Consider the following 17975-nt stretch of genomic DNA (forward strand, 5'->3'; position numbering starts at 1 on the left):
AAGGAAATTTGTATATTTTAGTTAAAAGGTACATGGTACAGTGCATAAGGAAAACGTTGTTTTTATTTAGTCGCTTTTCAAAATAGTCTGTTTAATTTTAATTTAGTCACCAGTAACCATCTGAGGCCCTTCCTCTGACTTGTTCTCAAGTCCCTAAATTTAACAGCACTACCTGTAATTTAAGTCCACAGCTGTTAATTAGTAGCTGGGCAAGAGAACAATACAAGAAGAAAATTAAAATAAGATTTGAGAGATGGGTGACCCTATGAACAAAGCTACTAGATATCCGAAAGTCATACACTGAAATTGAGATTTTTGGAATGAGGCGAGAAGAGTGCGGAGAGCTAGTGCAAAACAAGAGTGGGCAGATGAGAGCGTTGCAGAGGACGCAGGTGCTCCAGGACTGAGGGTGTGGGTTGGGGTGTCTGGCACAATCCAGCTGAAAATGCATATACATACAAGAAAGCTGGAAGCAGGTAGGGACCGTAGGGCTTCGAATTACTACCCACTCAGTTCGGAAACCTGTTAACACACAGACGTCATCGCTTTCGTAATCCATGATGATGCGCCGCAGAATCCCGGTTCAAGCCCTTTCGACTGTAGCAACAACCAGTAGATTTGCCGGTTTCCATCAGGTCTGATTTCTGATACATGGTTTAGCCCCAAATAACCTAGATTCGTACAAAATACAAACTGTCTATGGTAGAAATAAGAAGATCGGTGATACAGCTTGCTTATCTTCAGTTTTGAGCTCTTTCTCATACATCTTTAAAAGTCCTTCCAATCCGTTGGCTTTTCCCCGACACGTGGACAGACAACCAAGCAAACCCACACAAAGCCGAAAGAGACGCCAACGCGGTTGTAACCGGAAAGTGAGGGGTCAGAAATCCACCAATAAACTGAGCAGTTCGGCCTAATTCCCGCCCACCGCCCCTGCCAGCCAATAAGCTTCAAAAGTTTTTTTGCACCCCGCTTATTCATCGTACCGCTGCAAAACGCTTCTTTCTCTGCTCTGATGACCAGCGAATCACAAACCTGCTGTATACGTTCCCCTCCTCAGCTTCGCTATGCAAAATGACCCAGGGCCCTTCTTTTCTGAAAGCGAAAGGGTCAGTGGCGGCTACTACAGGAGGCACACAGCCCTAGAAGTGATTCTCTCAAACGACAGTAAGGCGGAGAAAGGAAAGAGAAAGAACTCCCCAGGCCGCCTCCTCATAGCCAGTAGTTTTCCTTAACCCGGAAGCAATTTTTCCTCCTCCTCCCCTTTATGGCTGAGTAGGAGAAGGAAGACCAGGTCTGGCCCGGCATGCCCCGGGCTTCCGGTGACCTCTGGCCTTTTTCTGTCGTTTGCTCTTGCTACCTAGCGTGGTCGGTAGTTCACTGCCTACCTGACTTTCCATCTTTCTTCGCACGCCTCCTGGTGACTTTGGGCGTCCGCGACCGATAGTAAGGTGGTGGCAGAGGACACTCGTCATGGCCGCCTCTAAGCCTGTAGAGGCGGCAGTAATCTCAGCGACTGCACCTGGCTCCGGGAGTGGAGTGGGCGGCGGCGGGACTGCGGGCCCGAGCACTGGGGGTCTGCCCCGATGGCAGCTGGCGCTAGCGGTCGGGGCTCCGCTACTGCTCGGCGCGGGTGCTGTGTACCTGTGGAACCGTCAGCGACGGCGCAGGGAGGCCGGGGGCCGGGGCGATGCAGGAGGCCTGAAGCGCAACAGTGAACGGAAGACCCCGGAGGGCAGGGCCAGTCCAGCACCCGGCAGCGGTCATCCGGAAGGCCCTGGCGCTCACCTGGAAATGGTGAGCAGCAGTCCTGGGCATGGAGGTGGAACCCAGGGGATATAGATTTTCTTTAACTGGTGCCAGTCAAGGAGCCTCCCTTAAGTAGGAACATGCCAGACGGCAGCGTAATGGGTTTGGGATACTTATTTCTGGCAGCCTTTATAGGGAATGGGATAGCCAGAAGGCGCGGGTTAGCGATATTTTTTGACAGTTTCCTGTTGGTTTCAGAAAAATCTTCGCTTTTCTTCTCAGTCACACAGCATCTATCCCTAATGTTATAGGTACCGGGGACATTTGTAGCCGTGAAGATTGTATTTAGTTAACTAATATAGGAAGCCGAATTCTTTTAGTGATTGGTACTTTGTAATTTGAATTGTTGGTGATTTATAGGATTTAGAACTTAATCGTTAAGAACCTTCAGGGAGAGGGAGTGTGGATTTTATCTTAATCTGGTACGTTAGTAGTACCGCAGTTGTATAACAGTTCAGAGAAACCTTTGGTCAAGTAACTCCCAATTCGAGAATCACTGATTTATTAACAAATGCGGTTCGTTTCAATTATATACTATTTAGGCTGACGTTAGTAAAGATAGTCAAATTAGCTTTAAATAAGATTTAGATGTGGGAAGAACTACCATAGTTTAGCGTCTACAGTATGTCAGGCATTGTGTTAGACGGTAAAAGATACAGATAATCTTCTTTATGGGAGATAAAACATTGCCTTTTTTTTTTAATGCAGCAAGGATACCGCGTGTTGCCAAGACCCATGGACTGTGAGAACTAGAAGATATGCACTCTCTAGTTTTGTTACTTTGGGCAATTCGTTTTATCTCCCTGACCTTAGTGTCATCCCTGCAGAATGAGATTAAAATATTATCTCTCAGATTTCTTTCAGAATTAGAATGTGCTGCTAATGAGAGTAATTATCCCAGGATTCTTTGAATTAGTTAGCATTTGTATGTATTATGTCATTGCTAAATATCTGAAATTGGTCATTTCCTATTTCATTTGTTAATTTTAATCACAGAAAAAGAGTAGATAAAGGAAGAATACATAAAAAGTTCTGAATTAAACATAATCTCCACAGATAAAGGTAGCTTCTATACACAAAGAAGGTTTTAACTAAACATTACCCCACTTCAGTCCCCTCCCCCCTGGGGATTTGTTTTGTATTTAATAGAATTTAGCAACCTGCCTTACAGATTTTAGATACCCTTAAATCAGCTTTTCATTTTTTCAACACTGCCTATGTCAACTCTTGTGATGATTTTTAAGTTTCAAGGTGTTTTGCAGTATCAGAATATATATATATTTTCCGTCTGGCTGCCATTAAAAATTAGGCTTTAAGATTGAATTACTTGTGTAATTTGAACTGCTTTAAAATGATTTAATTTTGTCTCCCAATTAAATGGGGTGAAACACTTGCACAGACCATTGTTTGCGCAATAATGTTGTCTGTACTCATAGAATTTGTGGGTTTAGACCTGGGATCTCACGTTCTTGCCAAAATTTGTATCTTAACTAATGGTAGGCAATAAATACTGAAAGCCTGTCTTTGTCTTTTTTTACATGGGCAGGCACCAGGAATCCAACCCGGGTCCTCTGGCATGGCAGGCAAGCATTCTTGCCTGCTGAGCCACCTTGGCCCACTCTGTGTTTTTTTATAGTGTTTAATCCTTAGTGTTACTAGCGGCTTGAATATATCTAACTGTTAATTATAATTTATTAATTATCTGTGATTGGAGAAATTTATTTTGTTTAAATAGCACCTTTAAATTGGCATTCTCAGTGGGTTTGTAAATAGGGAAACATTTGTTTCAACTGATGGAATACTGACAATGTCTTGATGTCCTAACTGTTCTTTCTCCACTTGAGTAATAGCTATAATTTTTAAGGAATGAAGGAGTAGATATATGTTGCCTGTTCAAGGTTCCATATCAGTGAATAGTAGTTGTTGTCTGCTGACTTATGTTTGTTTTAATGTAAAATAAAGTGAATTAGATTAGAATGAGCTAACATTTTCATGTGCGGTATAGGTGATATCCAATTATCTTTTTTGGAAATAGCAAAATTTGTAAAGCAGAAACAAAGAATATTCATACTTCTTTTTTTTAATAAATGGGATTTTAGGGTATCACTAAAGGGATCGAATAACAGTTGATACCTTCTGAGATTGAGGTACTTAAAGTTTAACCACATTCCATTTTGAGCCATTATAAAATCTACCATGACGTGCGAACTTGCTTCAGTAATTTTTTTGTTTAAACTTAGTGAATTGCTGATTTTCAAAGTTGGAGAGTTTCTTTGAAAATCCATAAGACTTCTCAACTTGTGATCCTGAGTTATCACAAGGGACCACCGCACCCGCATAAAGGCTGTGCATAGTCCCCTGGCTGCACGAATGTCTGAGCTATTCTGAGAACGACTTGTGATTTAAATAAAAAATAAGCTTTTTTTTTTTTTTTTGCCAGCACAGCAGGCAAGAACTCTGCCACTGAGCCACTGCTGCCCGCCCTGAACCTTTTTTTTTTTTAAAGTATTATTAACGTTATAGTAATTTTTTATCCAATTGTTTTTTTATCTGTTGATGAAATACACAGTTATTCTGGTGTTTAAGTTCCTTTTAAAGATTACACAGGGGTCATCCTATATGAAATGACTACAAAACATTAGTCTAACCCAGGCCTGTAGCATGGAAAGGAGAGAATGTACCTAAACATTTTTATCAAAGGGATGGAGGACTAACTTGCTGTTATTAGTAATCTTCTTTGAAATGAAATCATTCTCTTCTCCAAATGCTCTATTTCTAGACATTTAATAAAGTCAGGGTCACCGGTGACATTCCTACATAGTTAAGTACAGTGAATACCCTTCAGTCGTTATCTTAATCTTTGGCAATATTTCACATTGGCTTCTCCTAATACCATAACTTTAACTGTGGCTTCTGAGAGTCCACTTTTTCCTGATTTTTTTTTCCCCTCTAAGTTCCTGATTACCACCCTCACTGATTCTTTTGTCTCTTTCCAGACTTTTTCTCTGCCTCTTTCTTAAATTTTGGTGACTTTACTCCTATCATATGCACTCTTCTGTTATGCTATTCACATTCCCTGGATGCTTTCTTGCCCTCCAGCAGCTTCACTTAGCACTTTATATTGATGACTTCCTAATTTATTTTTTCCAGCCTAGACCCCTCATGATACCAAACTTAAAGGGAAATTCACTATATTACTTCCTAAGTATTTCACACTAAGACTCCTGTGCTTCTTCATCTAATTTTCCAAGCCAGAAAGTTGGATGTCATCTCAACTTCTTAGTCTCTTCATATACATATCTAATCTATAAACATATCCAGAAAAATCTACAATGTAAATATGTCTTAAATATATGACTACTATTCCATTCCCACTGCTACTACCCTGGTTTAGGGTACCATTATGTTTCGACTGATTAACCTGTACTCTTCCTCCAGTCCATTTTGTCCACTATTAAGAGTAAATGCCATTAGTCCAGTGTTTAAAACCATTAGTGGTTTTCCATTCATATTCTTCATAAAACATGGTCTCTAAATGTAAACCAGTTGTCTCGTCCATGCAGTATAGATTTTAGGCCATCTGATATCAGATTGTTTGAGTCCTGCCATGGGCTTCAATTGCTTTATATGTAAAATGGAGCTAATAATAGCAGTTATTTCATATCTTCAATATGGTACTCTGCTAAAGAATTTTCAGAAGTAATTTTGACTGTTGGTAATTTTTGTTCATTCATTAACTTTAGGGTTCCCTATCAGATTTGACTCCAAATATTTGTTGAATTTCTTTAGCAGACTCACATTTACGTAGTTGAGGAGTTAACACTATTACACGATCATTCTTTATGAAGAGATGAAATTTACTCAAGTCCTGGATGTAAAAAAGCTGATTATTTCTAGTAGATTATATGAAATAATATTTTGATTGTATAACTGGTAGGCAGAGGTAAATGCCTTTTTAAAATATGTAATATGTAAAGTTTAAGTTTATGCCCACTTTCTCCTAAAAACTGAATACTTAGTACCTAATTGTTCAAACTGTTTTTTTCTAGGAAGTGATTAGTATTTTTTAAACCTACTGAAGTTACATCTAGAAGTCCAGAGTGGCAGAAGTAGAATAACAGGGGAGTCTTATGTGTAGACTGTAATGGTGGGTTATTGGAGGGTTTTGAGCAGGGGAATGACACAATCCAGGCTTATTTCTTAAAAAGATCTTTCATATCTTTTAGAAACTAATTTATTATTTAAAAAATACTGAGGCGAATCCATTTTCACAGAATTTTAGTATAAAATGTTAGGCAATGTTTGGAATCTTAAAAATACTGTCAAAACCAAAAGTGATTTTCAATAACATGAAATAGCTTTATGATCTTTAAATCTCCCTAGTAGCTTCTGAATTTGCAAATTTAGCACAAAAAAGTATTCTGGTGTTTCAGGATGTTTCTCTTATGCTTTAGATCCATATGTCTTCATTTCTCGTTTATAATGAGATTTGTATTGGGGTTTATTTTCCAACTTCAACCTTTAATTCTGAAAATTTTTAGTAGTATAACCTGAGATAGTAGACTGAGGGTGGAAAGTAGTTTAAAAGCAGTGCAAAGCACTGTGTAAAAGAGTTTGGTGCTTCCTCAGAAAGTTAAGTATAAAATTACCATGTGACTCAGCAATCGCACTTTTAGGTATATACCCAGGAGAATTGAAAGCAGGAACTGCAATGGGGTAATTGCATACTGACGTTCATAGCATCATTATTCACAACTGCCAAAAGATGGAAGAGTCCACAACAGAGAAACAACATGTGGTATATAAACATAATGGGATATTATTTGGTCATATAAAGGAATGACATTCTGATGTATGTGACAATGTGGATGAACCTTGAAGACATCATATTAATAAAATAAGTCAGACACAAAAGGACAAATAAGCAAATTCATAGAGTCAGAAACTAGAATACAGGTTACCAGGGGCCAGGCTGGAGTTAGGGGATGGAGGGTAATACTTAAATGGCAGGTTTTATTTGGGGGTGATGGAAAGGTTTTGGTAATAAATAATGATGATAGTAGCATAGCATTGTGAATGTAATCAACACCACTGAATTACATACAAATAGCCACATTCAAAAATGTGGTTGAACAAAGAAGGTTTAGGTTCTAAATATGTTCCTAGAATGAAAATATTAAAGGACTGTATAAAATAGTGAACCCTAGGGTAAACTATGGACGATAGTTACCAGTGCAATTATAATAATGTTGTTTGATCACTTGTAGCAAAAGTACCACACTAATGCAAAGTACTAAAACAATAGGGATGTAATAAATAATAGGAAAAACTGCATGTGTCTGTGGGATATATAGAAACTCTATTTTCTGCAAATCTACAACTTCTCTAATAAATATATGTATGTGCTTATATATGTATATATATATATATATTTTGCATGGGCAGGCACTGGGAATCAAATTCGGTTCTCTGGCTTGGCAGGCAAGAATTCTGCCACTGAGCCACCATCGCACCCCCTACATGTAAAATTTTTTGGAAAGCAAAGCCAAGGTTTCCTGTGTGATTGATATAAGTCCTGTCTATTAGAAAGAATAAGAAGTTGCATATTTTCTAATTCAGACTTTTCCTGAATTCTATTGAATTATTTTAATTTTTGCCTGTTTTTGGCCCCTTTACTTGTGAAAAAAGGCTAGTTCCTGATGTAACAGAAGGCTGGTGTTGATTAAAAAACTGGCATCATATTAATCAGGTTTTTTGTCCTAAATTCTATCAGAGGACCAAAATAATTAGCTTTTCTGTACTGCCTCTTGTGTTACACTTTCTTTCTCTGCATTTTTATTGATGAGGGGGATTGTTCTAGTTTGCTAGGTGCCAGAATGTGAAATACCAGAAACAGAATGGCTTTTTAAAAGGGGAATTTAATAGGTTGCTAGTTTACAATCCTAAGGCCGAGATAATGTCCCAATTAAAACAAGCCTATAGAAATGTCCAATCAAAGGCATCCAGAGAAAGATACCTTGGTTTAAAGAAGGCCGCTGAAGTTCAGGGTCTTTCTCTCAAGTGAGAAGGCACATGGTGAACAGAATCACGGTTACTCTCTCATCTGGAAAGGCACATGGCGAACATGGTGTCATCTGCTAGCTTTCTCCCCTTGGCTTCCTGTTTCATGAAGCTCCCCAGGAGGTGTTTTCCTTCTTCATCTCCAAAGGTCACTGGCTAGTAGACACTGTGCTTCTCGTGGCTATGTCCTTCTCTGCTCTCTCAGAAATCTCTCCATCTTTCTCCAAAATGTTTCCGCTTTCATAGGATTCCAGTAAACTAATCAAGACCCACCCAAATGGGTGGAGACACACCTCCACGTAATCCAGTTTAACCACCACTCATGATTAAATCACATCTACAGGAAGATGATCTAATTACAGTTTCAGGCATGCAATGCTGAATAGTGATCAGAAGAAACAGCTTCTTTTACACAATGGGATTAGGATTAAAACATGGCTTTTCTAGGATACATACATCATTTCAAACCCGCACAGTTACAATGAAAAGTAGTGAGAATGGGAATCGTAAATTAAAAAGTGAGCAAGGATGTTAACCCAGATAATCCCTTGCCCCAAATTGTGCTGTCTGGTGGTGTTAACTTTCTGGATTGGCAGTGGAAAAACAATGAAAGAAAATTTGCAATCTGGAAATTTGCCTATGTAATTTGATACTTAATGGCCTCTGGACTCTGTTTTTAGCCTTAGCAGTTAATAAGTTTGTGATGTAGGCACATTTTTTTTAAAGTTGTTGTAAAAGTTGACTAAAAAGTAGTTCAGTGGCTGAATTCTCACCTGCCATGTGGGAGACCTGGGTTCGATTCCCAGCCCATGCACTTACGAAACAAACAAAGAAACAAACAAAAACAGACAAAAATTCAACAGATGGTACTGCAGTTTTGGGGTACTCACATGGAAAAAGAATAAAATGTGACCCTACCATACGGCATACCCAAAAACAAACAAACAAAAAACTGGACTAAATAGAGGGAAATAGCTAACTGAAATTCAGTTGATTGGATTTTAGGTTGGTTTAGGCTTTACTCATTACGAATAGAGAGTGTACATTCTTTGAAGGAAAGGAAACTGTACCTATCACTCTAGATTAATTTGTCAATTAATAGATTAATTTCTATTCTGTGTGATATCATTTAGTCTGAGATTTCTGAGGCAGAAAGGAGTTCATTGCCTGTTTGTGCTTATGAAACAAGATTATTTGTTCTGCCCAGAGAATGTCTTTATTTAATCTGCAAATCTTTAATAAAAATACCAAATAACTATATAGTATATAGTCACATATTTCTCACATGTATTTAACATGCCACAAGCAATATAGCTACATAATATGTAGATTAGCAGTCACCTCTCAATCTGTATCCTTCCACAACCCCTACATAACCACTAATCTCATTTTGTCACTAAAGATTTATTTATATTATTTTTTTCTTTTTGGGGGGGTGTGGAGTACACAGGCCAGGAATTGAACTGGGTCTCCTGCATGGCAGGTAGAAATTCTACCACTGATCTACCCTTGCACCCCCCTATAGATTTATTTATATTTATGTCTTATACACATGGAATCATACCTAATGTTTTAGCATACTCTTAATGACTTAGAAACATTATGAATTTATTGCAAGCAATTGAAATATTTTCCTTTTTTAAAAATTTAATGTCAGGTTATTTAGTTTCTTTATTTTGAAGTTTTATTAGACCAACAGTAATCACCACTGTGATTACTAATTATGTCTTCTTGGCAGATTGTATCTTTTATCAATATAAGCTATTTTTCTTTGCTCCATTGGGTTCTTTTAAGTGATATTTTGTCTTCTATAATTTTTCTTACATTCTTTTCTACCTTTTGATGTCATTTTGTTTTAGGTCATTCATTACCGGGACTATGTTGTAATTTTTAGTGTTAAACAATTTGAGAATTTGTCTTTTAATATGGGACTTAACCTATTTACGTTTATTGTTATTATTGACATGTTTAGTGATTCCTGCTATATTTACCTGGTTTTTTATTTTTTATTCTTCCTTTACCCCCTTTCCAACTTTTTGTTGTACTGGTAATTTCATTCATTTTGGTGTTGATTTTTAGTGGCTAGGAAGTTGTACTTTTTTATTTCTGTTCAGATTTCAGAGTTTGGTATGGTTTACAACTCCACAATTTTAGGTTTTTACTACTAGCTGCTCTAAGACTCTAGAGACTAAAAGAAATATCAATATAATGATTCAGGAGTCATACTCATTTGTTAAACCCTACCTTCTCTATATAATCTCCCATCACCCTTGATCTTTCTCCCACTCGATAGAGGTATTTGGGCTATGCCCGTTCTAAGTTTTTCGTGTTGAAAGAGGCTGTCAATAATATGGGATAGGGGGGTGGAACTAGTTGGTGTTCTGGAAGGGCTGGCCCCTCTGCATTTCAGGACTTATCTGGTCCAGGGACGTATTTGGAGGTCGTACATTTTTGGAAAGTTACCCTAGTGGGTGGAACCTTTGTGAAATTTTATATAACACCCTAGGTATTGTTTAGGATTGGCAGGTTAAGATTTGACAATTTATGGTAGGTAGTGATGTCTAATTGAAGCATGCTCAAGAGTGACCTCCATTGTAGTCTCTTGACTCTAATTGAACTTTCAGCCACCAATACCTTATTTATTGTACTTTTTTCCCACTTTGGGTCAGGATGGCATTGTCAGTGCCACAGTGCCAGGGTCATCCCTGGGAGTCATCTCTCACACTGCCAGGGAGACTTTCACCCCTGGATGTGATGTCCCAGGTAGGAAGGAGGGCACTGGTTTCACTTGCAGATTTCAGCTTACAGAGAGAGAGGCTACATCTGAGCAAAAGAGGGGTCCTCTTGAAGTAACTCTTAGGCATACCTATAAGTAGACTAAGCTTCTTTGCTACACAGACAAGCCTCAAGATCAGGGTCTTGGCCTATTGATTTGGGTGTCCCTAAAGTTTGATACAATATCAGGGGATTCCCTGGTGGTAAAGCTTAATAGTTCCATATTTTTTCTCCCATCTGTCAAAGGGCTTTGCAAACACTGTTTTGATTATCTGCTTAATATACTGTGGGATGTATCTGGGCATTACATTGTCTGTACAGGATTCCATGTCCTCATTCTCATTTTGGGCTCCCTGTGTTTGGGTTGTTTAAATGATCTATCCAGATAGTTTGAGTTAAATTATGTGCTACAGAAAATTTAGGTTCTGGACAAAATAAGCCTTTTCTGCTTTGGTCTCATAGAATAGGTAAAATTCTAAAATACAATGTCTTCCTTATTCTTGTATTCTGGATTGCTTTAATCCTGACCGATCGGCTTCATTCTTATCTCTAAATGCTAGGTTATACGTATATAGCACAGCCTCTCAAAATCTAGAACTAACAAGTACCATTCTGGACTAAATGTGACTGCTATAAAACCTTAAGTCTGGGCCCCAATTTTCTTGTAAGTATATAGTAAATGAAACAATATAGTTTTTGCTGTTCTGATTCTGGCTTATTTTGCCTCACAAAATGTCCCACAGTTTCATTCATAATGTTGCATGCCTCATAACTTCATTCCTTTTTGTAGCAGCACAATATTAAATTCTATCTGTTCACCATTCTACCTCTCAGTCAGTGCATCCTTCAGCCACCTCCATTCCTTGGGCATCATGTATAAGGTCCAAAGTCAATAGTCCATCAACACTCTCAATTTCATTGTCCTGAAGGGAAAAATAACCAATAGACACACCCTCACCAAATAGGAAATCCAAATCTCCCCTTAACTCTTATCCCTCCCTCCCGGTATTGATGTGGTACTGTTAATATTTACTGTTAAACATAGGCCATACATAGCAGTTTTTCCCCTATACTCTGAACTTATACACTGTTTGTATAAGATGCATACTTTTGAAATAGTTCATGCAAGAACTTATTTACATTTGTGGTGTTATTTGATGGAACACATGGGCCCCTTTCAATCATGTTTACCTTCAATTTGGCAGTATTACTTATAGACCCACTAATGAATGGCCTTCACGTCTATAAATTCCCTTACATTTAAGTTCACCTCATTAGCTAACCATTGACCCATCGGTGTCAGTTTGAAAGTATTATGTATGCTAGAAAAACCGTGTTTTATTCCTGATCCCATCTTGTGGGACCAACTCTTCTAATACTGATTCGGCGCTGGAAGTTAGAGCCTTTTGATTAGATTATCTCCCACAAGAAGGGACTCACCCAGTTGTGGGGGTGACCTTTGAGTAGATGGAGATGTGACTCCACCCACACCAGATGGGTCTTGATTAGTTTAATACAATCCTTTAAAAGCGTAAGCATTTTGGAGAGAGCCAGAAATGACAGAACAGATAGAAATAGCAGCCTTTGCCGCATCCCAAAAGTTCTAATATGTTGTATTCTCATTTTCATTCATCTCTAGATAGTTACTGATTTCTCTAGCATTTTCTCTAGCATTTTCTTTGACCCACTGGTTGTTTAAGAGTGTATTATTTTAGTCTCCATATTTTTGTGAAAGTTCTTGTTCTTTGGTGATTATTGATTTCCAGCATTTTATAGTGTCTTGAACTCCTTTATGTCATTAGCCAACCCATTGATTTTATTCACTAGAGTTATATTTATATGATTGATTAGTTGTTCAAAAGCTTTTTCCTCTGGTGTTTTAATTCCATCTTGCGCTAGGCTATATCTGTCTGCATCTACATATGCTTTGTGACTTTTCTGTTGGCTTCAAGGCATGTAATTATCTTGATAGGGTTACTTTGGAAGTTTATTTCTCTCAGTGGTCTAAAGTTTTGTATTTGCAGAACAGTTGTGGAGCAGGACACAGGGTATGGGGTGGGGCACAATGGTGAGGTGACGGGTTGCATTGCAGGTATAGGCACAGGTAGCTGGCACTATGCTAGTGCCCTGTAGCATGGGATGCAGGGTTGTGTGTGTGGGGGGGTGCAGTTGCCATAGGGGCGGGGTCCAGCTGGGACAGGCCTTGGTGCACAGGAACAGGGTGCAGTGTTAGGGACACAGGCATGGTGCAGCAGGAAGTGGATTGGGGGGGTTGTGCAGCTGCACAAGGGCTGGTGTGCAGGCAGGATGCAGATGGGTGCTTCAACCTTGGGGTTCAGGGTGCAGAGGGCAGAGTACAGGAATGGTGGTACACAGGTACAAGAATTGGACTGGGAGAGGATGTCCAGGGGGACTGGAGTGCAGATGCATGCATGTGCAGGGGTGGTGCACAGGTTTCAGGGGTTGCAGGGTGCTGGTTAGGAGTGGGGAGCATATGCACACATCTTGTGGTTCACTGTAGACCATAGTTTACATTAGGTGTACTTTTCCCCATATATCAACCTATTATTAACACCTTGTAATAGTGACATGCATTTATTATAATTCATGAAAGAGCATTCTTATATTTGTAATATTAACTAGTCATTGTCCACAACAGGGTTCACTGTGTTATACAGTTCCACACAACCCAAAATTTCCCCTTTCAGTCATATTCACACACGTAATTCAGTGCTGTTAATTTCACTCACAGTAATGTGCTACCATTACCACTATCCATTTCCAAACATTTCCCATCAACCTCATTAGAAATTCTGCACAAATTAAACATCAGCTCCTCATTCTCCACTCCAAATCTATTCCCTGGTAACCTATATTCTAGTTTCTTACTTTAAGTTTGCTTGGTATTAGTTAATGTCAGTGAGATCATGCAGTATTTGTCCTTTTGTGTCTGGCTTATTTCATGCAACATAATAGCCTCAAGGTTCATCCAAGTTTGTTGCATACATCAAAACTTCATTCCTTCTTACAGCTGCATGATATTCCATTGTATGTATATACAACATTTTGTTTACCTATACATTGTTGATGGACCATTGGGTTGCCTTCATCTTTTGACAATTGTGAAAAATACTGCTGTAAACATTGGTGTACAAATGACTGTGTCCCTGATTTCAGTTCTTCTGTGTATATACCTAGTTGCAGGATTGCCAGGTCATATGGCAATTCTGTACTTAGTTTGAGGAAGTGACAAACTGTTTTCCACAGCAGTTGCTCTATTTTACATTCCCACCAGCAGTGAATGGATATTCCTATTTCTCCATATCCTCTCCAACATCTGTAGTTTTGTTTTTTTAATAGTGGCCATTCTAGTAGGTGTAAAATGATAACTCATTCTGCTTTTGATTTGCATTTCCTAACAGCTTGTGGTAGCCTGTGTGAAGGTTTGCAGTTGGGTACATCAGAAAAAACAAGTTCTTAAATCCTCATTTGATGTTGTTACATGGGATATTTTTGATTAAACTGTTTCCATAGAGAGGTGTCTCCATTCAAAGTGGGGTTGCATACTGCAGACCTTTAAGAGGGACCTATTTTGGGAAAAGCTTTAGAGTCCACACAATCAGAGACCTTTGGAGATGCAGAAAGAAAACACCCCTGGGGAAGCTATTTGAAGAAGCCAGTAGAGAAAGCTAACAGATGCTGCCATAGCCTTCCCAGCTGAGAGAGAAAATCTGAACATCATCGGCCCTTTCTTTGGGGTTAAGGTATCTTTCTCTGGATGCCTTAATTTGGACATTTCTATGGCCTTAGAAATTAATAAATGTAAATTAATAAATTCCCTTTATAAAAGCATTTTACTTCTGGTGTATTGCATTCTGGCAGCTTTGGCAGTCTAAAACAGCTTATATTCCCTAATTGTTCAATATATCTATTTTTGTGCCTATCCCTTGTTGTTTTGACCAGTGTAGCTTTGTTATGTACATGATAGTCATGAAATATGAACATTCTAATTTCATTCTTTTCAAGATTTTTTTGCTACTCGGGGTCTTTTAACCTTCCTTATAAATTTTTATAAATAGCTTTTCCATTTCTGCAAAGTAGGTTTTTGGAATTTTGAGTGGGATTGCATTGAATTTTTAAAGCAACTTGGATAGAATTGACGTATTAACTATTTAACCTCTATGAATATGGAATATGCTTTTATTTATTTAGGTCTTTGATTTCTTTCAGCACTATTTTGTAGTTTTCTGTGTATAAGTACTTTATATCCTTGGTAAAACTTATCCCTATATATATTTCATTCTTATAGTTGTTAATGTAAATGGAATTTTTTTCTTTATTTCTTCCTCAGATTGCACATTTTAGAGCACAGAAATACTACTAATTTTCACCTGTTGCTCTTGTATCCTGCTGCATTTCTAAACTCATTCATTAGCTCTTGTAGCTCTGTTGCAGATTTTTTTGGGATTTCCTATATATAGGACCATGTCATCTGCAAATAATGAAAGTTTTACTTCTTCAATTTGGATGCCTTTTATTTCTTTTTCTGCCTAATTATTCTGGCCAGAACTTAGAGTATAATGTTGAATAATAGCAGTAACAGTGGGCATCCTAGTCTTCTTTCAGATCTTAGAGGGAAATCTTTTCATCTTTCATTCTTGAGTATGATGTTAGCTGTGGGGGATTCTTTTTTTTTCTTTAAACATAACAACATACAAACACTGACATTCTTACCATATGATCATTCCATTATTCCATTTTTGGTAGATAATCAGTAACTCACAATATCATCACATAGTTGTATATTCGTCACTGTATTAGTTAGGGTTCTCTAGAGAAACAGAATCAATAGGAAATATTCATAAATATAAAAATTATAAAAGTGTTTCACATAACTATGGGAGCGTAGAGTCCAAAATCTGTAGGGCAGGCTGTGAAGCTGACAATTCTAATGGAGGGTCTGGACAAACTCCACAGGAAAGGCTTGCTGGCTGAAGCAGGAAGAGAGCCTATCTCTTCTGAATCCTCCTGAAAGGGCTTCCAGTGATTAGATTAAGTATCACTCATTAAAGAAGACACTCCCCTAGGCTGATTACAGATGGAATTAGCTGTGGATGTAGCCAACGTGATCATGACTTAATTCTGTGAAAGGTCCTCATAGCACCAGACAGGCCAGCTCTTGCCTAACCAGAGAAACAGTACCACCACCTGGCCAAGTTGGCACATGAATCTGAGACCATGACTATCCCCATGATCATTTCTTAGAACATTTGCATCAATTCAGAAAAAGAAATTAAAAAAAAAAAGACTCATAGATACCATACCCCTTACCATTCCCTCTCATTGACAGCTAGTATTTCCATCTACCCAATATATTTTAGCTTTTGTTTCCCCTATTTTTTTCTATACCCCTTACCACTCCCTTTGATTGATCACTAGCATTTCAATCCACTAAATTTATTTTAACATTTGTTCCCCCTATTATTTATTTATTTGTAATCCATATGTTTTACTCATCTGTCCATACTGTAGATAAAAGGAGCATCAGACACAAGGTTTTCACAATCACATAGTCACATTGTGAAAGCTGTATCATTATATAATCATCTTCAAGAAACATGGCTACTGGAACACAGCTCTACATTTTCAGGCATTTCCCTCCAAACTCTTTAATATACCTTAACTGAAAAGGTGATATCTATATAATGTGTAAGAATAACCTCTAGGATAACCTCTCGACTCTGTTTGAAATCTCTCAGCCATTGACACTTTATTTTGTCTCATTTCTCTCTTCCCCCATTGGTCAAGAAGGTTTTCTCAATCTGTTGATGCTGAGTCCCAGCTCATTCTAGGATTTCTGTCCCATGTTGCCATATGGGTGTTTCTTATGTGTACTTTATCCTGTTGAGGAAGTTTCCTTATATTCCTGTCTTTCTAAGTGTTGTTATCAAAAAAGGATGCTGGATTTTGTCAAATACTTTTTCTGTGTCAACTTGACATGATCATGTGATTTTTCCCTTTCAGTTACTTAATAGAGTGTATAACATTGATTCATTTTATTGTATTGAACCACCCTTGCATTCCTGGGATAAAACCACTTGATCATGGTGTATAATTCTTTTAATGGGCTGTTGGGTTCAACATCTGTGTTCATTACAGAAGTTGCTCTGTAACTTCCCTTTCTTGTAGTATCTTTATCTGGCTTTAGTAGTAGAGTGATGTTTGCTTCATAGAATGAGTTAGATAGTTGTACTAACTTTACAGTTCTCTAAAGAAACAGAATCAGCAGGAGATATCCATAGATATAAAATTTATGAAAGTATCTCATGTAGCTGTGGGAATGTAGAGTCCAGGGTCTGTAGGGCAGGACACAAGCTCGTAACTCCAATGAAGATCCTCAGTGAACTCTCAGGAGAGGTTGGCTGGGCAACCATGGGATTGTAAGGGTCCATGGTCTGTAGGGCAGGCTGCAAGCTCGTAATGCCAATGAAGCACCACTCATTGCAGAAGATACACCCCTTGGCTGATTACAAATGCACCAGCTATGGATGCAGCAGACATAATCCTGATTTAAGTTCATGAAATGTCCTCATAGCAACAGACAGGCCAGCACGTGGCCAACCAGACAACTGGGCACCACCACCTGGCAAAGTTGACACACGAATCTGACCATGACACTCCACCCCTTGTAAACTTGGCAGCTATACACATCACCTTTAACCATACTTTTCTCTAACAGAAAACAGTATCAGACAGATTTTTTCTTCACCTAACAATACTCAACTGTCCTGCACACAACCAGAAATGCATTAAATCTCTCCAGAACAGGGTGCAAACAACTTAAAAGAGACACCCTAGGGAATCTCCTATATTCCAGGAAAACTCTTCTTTACCTCCATTGTGTAGTTGCACTCCTATTTCCCCTGATAATCAGGGTCAGTCAGTCTCACCAGTAAAGTAATCCTCTTCTTGGCTTTTTGATCCAGGGGCATGAGTAGGCCAAAGTGACCAGGTGGCAGTCTTAGATTCCAGTTCAGTAGAATCATTGTTATTTCTCCTGATGGAAGCATTCCCCGTTCTGAAACTAAAACCTGTAGGCAAGCAGAGCTCAAGGTGGTAGGGATAGGAAGCAAAAATTTTCTTAGTGGATCACTAGGGTTAATAGTGAGTGGAGCCACTCCCATTTCCACCCCTTGGTTCCTGGACCTATGAATCCTGGCTATGGGAGAAACAGCATCATGCAGTGGACACTGATTCAGAGCATACACAGCCTCCTGGAGAACATCACCCCAGGCCTTGCAAGGTATTGCCACCTAGTTGGCACCATAATT

At 38.6% G+C, this 17975-nt stretch overlaps 1 protein-coding gene across 5 annotated transcripts in view; it reads left to right on the plus strand.

The window, feature by feature from the left end:
• Positions 1-580: 580 nt before the first annotated feature.
• TOMM70 (translocase of outer mitochondrial membrane 70) overlaps positions 581-17975 on the plus strand; it is a 56097-nt gene continuing 38702 nt past the window's right edge. For 2 of the 5 annotated variants that reach the window (XM_077118594.1, XM_077118595.1), the window contains exon 1: positions 581-1797. In XM_077118594.1, coding sequence (XP_076974709.1) covers positions 1474-1797 — 324 coding nt within the window. In that variant the 5' untranslated portion in view covers positions 581-1473. The remainder of the gene's footprint in view (positions 1798-17975) is intronic. The other 3 variants (XM_077118592.1, XM_077118591.1, XM_077118593.1) reach the window with 3 other exon arrangements.

The sequence above is a fragment of the Tamandua tetradactyla genome, chromosome 10 (genome assembly GCF_023851605.1).
Source record: "Tamandua tetradactyla isolate mTamTet1 chromosome 10, mTamTet1.pri, whole genome shotgun sequence".
NCBI lineage: Eukaryota > Metazoa > Chordata > Mammalia > Pilosa > Myrmecophagidae > Tamandua > Tamandua tetradactyla.